The sequence below is a fragment of the Piliocolobus tephrosceles genome, chromosome 5 (assembly GCF_002776525.5).
Source record: "Piliocolobus tephrosceles isolate RC106 chromosome 5, ASM277652v3, whole genome shotgun sequence".
Lineage (NCBI taxonomy): Eukaryota > Metazoa > Chordata > Mammalia > Primates > Cercopithecidae > Piliocolobus > Piliocolobus tephrosceles.
Genome location: NC_045438.1, coordinates 94874868 through 94880058, shown reverse-complemented (window position 1 = coordinate 94880058; position 5191 = coordinate 94874868). Strand labels below are relative to the sequence as shown.

The 5191-nt window shown below is 45.6% G+C and overlaps 1 protein-coding gene across 1 annotated transcript; it reads right to left on the bottom strand.

Annotated features, from left to right (window-relative positions):
- Window positions 1-1919: 1919 nt before the first annotated feature.
- Window positions 1920-4753, bottom strand: HTR1B (5-hydroxytryptamine receptor 1B). The gene has a single exon (XM_023223106.2). It carries the CDS (start codon window positions 4387-4389, stop codon window positions 3217-3219), a length of 1173 nt encoding a protein of 390 aa, XP_023078874.1. The 5' UTR covers window positions 4390-4753; the 3' UTR covers window positions 1920-3216.
- Between the last annotated feature and the right edge of the window lie 438 nt (window positions 4754-5191).

The window sequence follows — 5191 nt, the reverse complement described above, 5'->3', positions numbered from 1 at the left end:
TTCAGATATAAACTAAATCCCCCAAGTCATGGCAGCACATATCAGTCAGCCACAGTATCATTTACTATTAATCATTCTCTAGTGAAGGCTCAGACTCCTCAACGCAACCCCAGAATCCAAGGAACCAACTTTTCCACAATAATAGAACTACTACCCGACACTTTTTAGAACACAAAAGGACTTTTATTTATTTTCCTAAATTTCATTTCCAATGATACATTTCCTGAAAGGTGGAATATCAAAGGCAATTTTCAGTCACAGCAACTCCATCAAATACACATAATCTGATATTTTACTGCTTCAGTGAATTATAATCTTCTCAGGGTTTCCTGGTTAAAGAAGACAAAACTAAGATAATAGAGACGAAAAATTAAGAATATTGTTCTTTAGAAAATTTGTTGAACTCAATAAACATTCATTCATGGGTGTAGTGTCCATTTTTAAAAGGAAACGCTAAAATTCCTAGAAACACAAGACAATATTGGTATTATTGAATGAGTATACATTCATATATTTCTGTGAAAATTTGTGCAATTAAACAATATGGAAAATGTTGTTTGTTACCATAGCCAATGAAAATATATTTTCATTGCTATGTAAGTTAAACATTTCCATCTCCCGCTTTATGTTCTGCAAAAAAGCCATGTGTCTAGTTTATGAAATAAACTATGCTATAGGCAGCAGTAACTGAAAAGGAGCTTAACAGTCTTAACTACATACCCCTGGGATGAATAATACACTTTGCATAATCATGTGCAATGCTGAATGATGATTCTATATCTCTTATAACTATAAGGGTTTGCAAGCTTCTATTTCATACAATATGCCCCAAATCCAGGCAATACAGCCAAATAGTCAAGCAATAATTTAGGTGGTTAATCTACAAAATGGCAAACAACCCATTCAACTAAACTGATTGTGTTTTGTTAATGTGAGGACACCATCAATACAGGTACCCTATAAAGAAATCACTTGTAAGTGGCTATTTGTTTCAATTAAGGTTTCCCCCTAAGGCTCTTAGAAGTTGACTTAATTGCCTCTTAGGACCAAAGAAAATACAGCTGTATAAACAGAAGACCACAGTATTAATAACATAAAAACAAACACCATGCTCTATGCACATTCCTCCATAGGAGAAATGTCACAAAAAACAAACAAAGAAACTTGGGGATCCAGCAGAAGTACAGGCATATCTAATGCCTAAAATTTTCTCTCACACCAGTGACAGGTATAAATATTGATCAAAACTCCCCTTTTTAGTTAGCTTATGTGTGAATCTTTGAATAGTATATTTTCAAGAGTGATTACCCAAGGTGAAGGTCTGCACAGTAGGCAAGCAGTGTGCTTCAGTTCAATACATTTATTGTCTGACAAACAGGACTGGGGAGCTTCAAGCAAGGAGTGAATCCATTTCACAAAGACAACTTGCTTCTGCAGACAAAAGGTATCAACTGCAGAATGCCCTCTGAGGAAAGGAGTGTGAATTTTCTTTGGCATGTTAAATGCTGTGCATATACATTTTTTTCATGCAGATAATCCTTCAGGGCTACTTCTTATTAAAATATACATTTTTTTTCATATTTTATTGCATGACTTTATCCCGTATTAGGGAGCTCTCAGAGGAAATTTGAAATAACTAAGTATTCTTGAAATTTGAAAACATTGATAAATTTAAAGTATTCCAGATATTACATTCATTGAGATATCAGGTTGGTAACGAATATACAAAGGTCAAAAGTTTGCCAGTTTCCTGATTGTTTAGTAAGTCTGAGGTTTGGTTCTGCAAGTTAAAAAAAAAAAAAAAAAAAAAAAAAAAGCTTCAATTTTAGCTTCTCTAAGCTTTTCTAAAGTTCTTGTATGTCATTTTCTAAAAATCTTTTCTCTTGCCCAAACTTCAATAACAGCAACAATGGAAAAAGAAACAAGTTTATTTTCTTTCCAATATCGTTTTTAGAGCCCTTACTGTATTTTAAAGGTTTCTGGAGAAGGGAGATAGTTCTCTTGGTTTCTTTATATGTTAGCACACAAGGAATCACAGATGGGAAGGACAGTGCAAATGACTATCAGATAAAAGTCTCATGCATTTTAAGATTTTTTTACAAGTCAAAATATACATCCTTCTATTACCCCCACCCCATTCCTCAATTGTGTAAGAACTAGTCCCATGTCATCAGTCTCCTTCACATCTCACTCAATTGAATAAAAAATAAAGACACTTTTCTTGTTAAGGAACAGTGTATCTCCAATACTAATCGGTTTTACCAATTGCATTAGTAAGAAATATAGCAGCAGTGTGGGCTGAGTCACCCATCATACCCTTCATTTATGGGGATTTAAATGTGTAAAGTGACAGGTACATGAAATTAGGAGGAAAAAAAGCAGTCTGCAGACTTTGGCACTAGCACACATAATGCTTTGTTTGTTAGAGCTGCGGTTTGACCATCGCTAAACAAGAATTACAAAATTACAAATCTGCAGAAAACAAACAATCATAGGTATTGATTCTCAGTTTAACACTCTCATCTCCCATTCCCACCCTCCCACCCCCATATAGTTTCAAGTATAATAAAAATAGAGATCTCAGCATCAGAATTTTGCTGTTAACTCTTCAAGGTTTCTCTGCGCCATCCAAGCCACACATAGGGTTTGAAGCACCAAATCCACAAGTTTCTCCAACCAAGTTTAAATAGACAAAAACTGAAGACTGAATGATGCCAAAATAACTGTTCTTAAATTAAGCTGTAACACAAAGTTCTCCCCAAAAACACAGGGCATTAAGCGTCTAGTTCAAGTACTGCCAGGCTGTATGTAGATCTGTCTCAGACAAGCTTCAGACAACAATTACAAATACACTGGTTCTAGTGGGCATTATCCATGATACCAAAGCAGGGCAGGGATCCCCTTCCATAATCAATTTTTAAAAGTTGCAATCCCCTTTGGGATTGGCTGCCGCAGGGGTCAGTGCTGAGCCCAAGGCTTGAGGGGGAGGAAGTGAGCCTCCTCCTGGGCAGGGAAGCTCTACGTTTAGTTTGAACACTTCTCCTTTCAGAGCTCTCTCTCAGGACTATTCTGGCTTCTCAGGATCCATTGCCCTTGCCCAGGAGAGAGAGCCTCGCTGGGACCCAGTAACCGCGAAAGAAGATTCGACCTACCTGTGGAACCAGACACAACTTGGTCCCCAAAGGTCGCTTAGGCGACCCCACTGCAATTGGCAAGTCAACTTGTGCACTTAAAACGTATCAGTTTATGGAACGCTTGTTTAAAGTCCTCATTGGACATGGTATAGATTATGGGGTTAATCAGGGAGTTGAGATAGCCCAGCCATGTGAAGAAGTCAAAGATGGCTAGGTGGAACCAGCAGGCATCTTTGCAGATAGGCATCACTAGGGAGATGATGAAGAAGGGCAGCCAACACACAATAAAGGCTCCCAAAATGATCCCCAGGGTCTTCGTGGCTTTGCGCTCCCTAGCGGCCATGAGTTTCTTCTTTTCCAGCAGGGCGTCGGAGACTCGCACTTTGACTTGGTTCACGTACACAGGAGACCCGGATTCGCTGGGCACGTCGGGAACCCGCGAGTTAATAGAGGTGACCGAGGACGTGGACCCGGGGGAGTCCGTTATCAGCTGGGCTCGGGTCAAGCGCTTGCCGGTCCTGTTGGGCGTCTGTTTCAAAATCCGGGAGCGGGCTTCCACGTAGATGCGGCCATAGAGGGCGATGAGGAGCAGGGTGGGAAAGTAGAAAGCACCCACCGTGGAGTAGACCGTGTAGAGGATGTGGTCGGTGTTCACCACGCAGTCCGACACCTCCTCTTCGGCCTTGGCCTGACGCCAGAAGAAGGGCGGCAGCGAGATAGAGATGGAGAAGACCCACACCAGCGCGATCATGACCGCCGCCCTCTTGGGAGTCCTTTTAGCTGAGTACTCCACAGCGTCCGTGATGGCCCAGTAGCGGTCCAGGGCGATGACACAGAGGTGCAGGATGGAGGCAGTGCAACAGGTGATGTCCGACGACAGCCAGAAGTCACAGACCACCTGGCCCAGTGTCCAGCGGCCGGTGACAGTGTACATGGTGCTGACGGGCATCACCAGGATGGACACGAGCAGGTCGGTGACCGCCAGAGAGGCGATTAGATAGTTAGCCGGGGTGTGTAGTTTCCGGGTCCGGTACACTGTGGCAATCACAAAGGCATTGGAGAGCGTGGTGGCCAAGGTGATGAGCGCCAGTAGCATAACCAGCAGTACTTTCCAGGGTAGGGCGATGGAGTCCTGGTAAATATAGTCCTTGGTGCTGCAGTTTTGGGAGGGAGCAGAGGATAGGTTGGCTTGAGGAGCCCAGGTCTCGGAGCCCGCGGACGGCGGTGGAGCGCACTGAGCACCCGGTTCCTCCATGGTTCTCCTCGCCCCAGCCCCAGAGCGCAGCTCTTCTGCATGTAGCGGACGAAGGAGAGGGCGGAAGGACCGTGGCGATCGCAGGTTTGTCCCCAGTTGATAGTTCCGTGAGTTCCTCAATTATTCCTCCGCCCAGGTTCACAGCTGAAACTAGAGGTCATGGGTGCGGCAGCCCAGGCAGGCGGGCGCGTCCCCTGCACTTGCAGAGCGCCTGGCAAAGCCGCCGCGTCTGTGGTTGTTCCTCTCCACACCGGGTGTTAGCCCTGGGTTGCTAAGAACTGGCCCACCGAGCCCTGCTCCGCTCCAGCTCCCTGGAGGCGTCTAGTGCCGGAGGGTGAAGTACTGCTTGAGGAGAAGGCTTTGACCAAATGGGATCTCTTACCCCAGTTGCTTGAGGCTGAGCGTCTCCTAACCTGGAAGCTCTTGGATCTGCAGACTTTGCCCACAGGAGTTTCCTAGGTGTGGAGACCAAAGCTTGCAGGCCAGCGAGACGTCCCGATCTTGCATTCCCGCCCCTCGCCCCAAGCTGGGGCACTTTTTTGAGGCTGCAGCGGCCGCCAGAGCTGGGTGCGGTGAAGTCTAGGAGCAGCGCTGAGCCGCGCCTCGCGCCGGAGCTCTGCCCTCCCTCTCTTTTCACTCTCTGGCCACTCGGACGAGCGGCCCCGCGGAGACGGAGCCATAAAAGGGGGGGAAATGGGGCTGGAGTTGCGGCTGCTCCGGCCGCGCGGCCGCCACCGCCACCTCGGTCCCACGGGAACCACTCGGAGCCATGCCACTGGGTGCGCGGGTCTGGAGGACCTGG

What these genes read in the sequence shown, in the direction of transcription:
- HTR1B (XM_023223106.2), bottom strand. Translation starts at nt 4,389, where the DNA reads ATGGAGGAACCGGGTGCTCAGTGCGCTCCACCGCCGTCCGCGGGCTCC.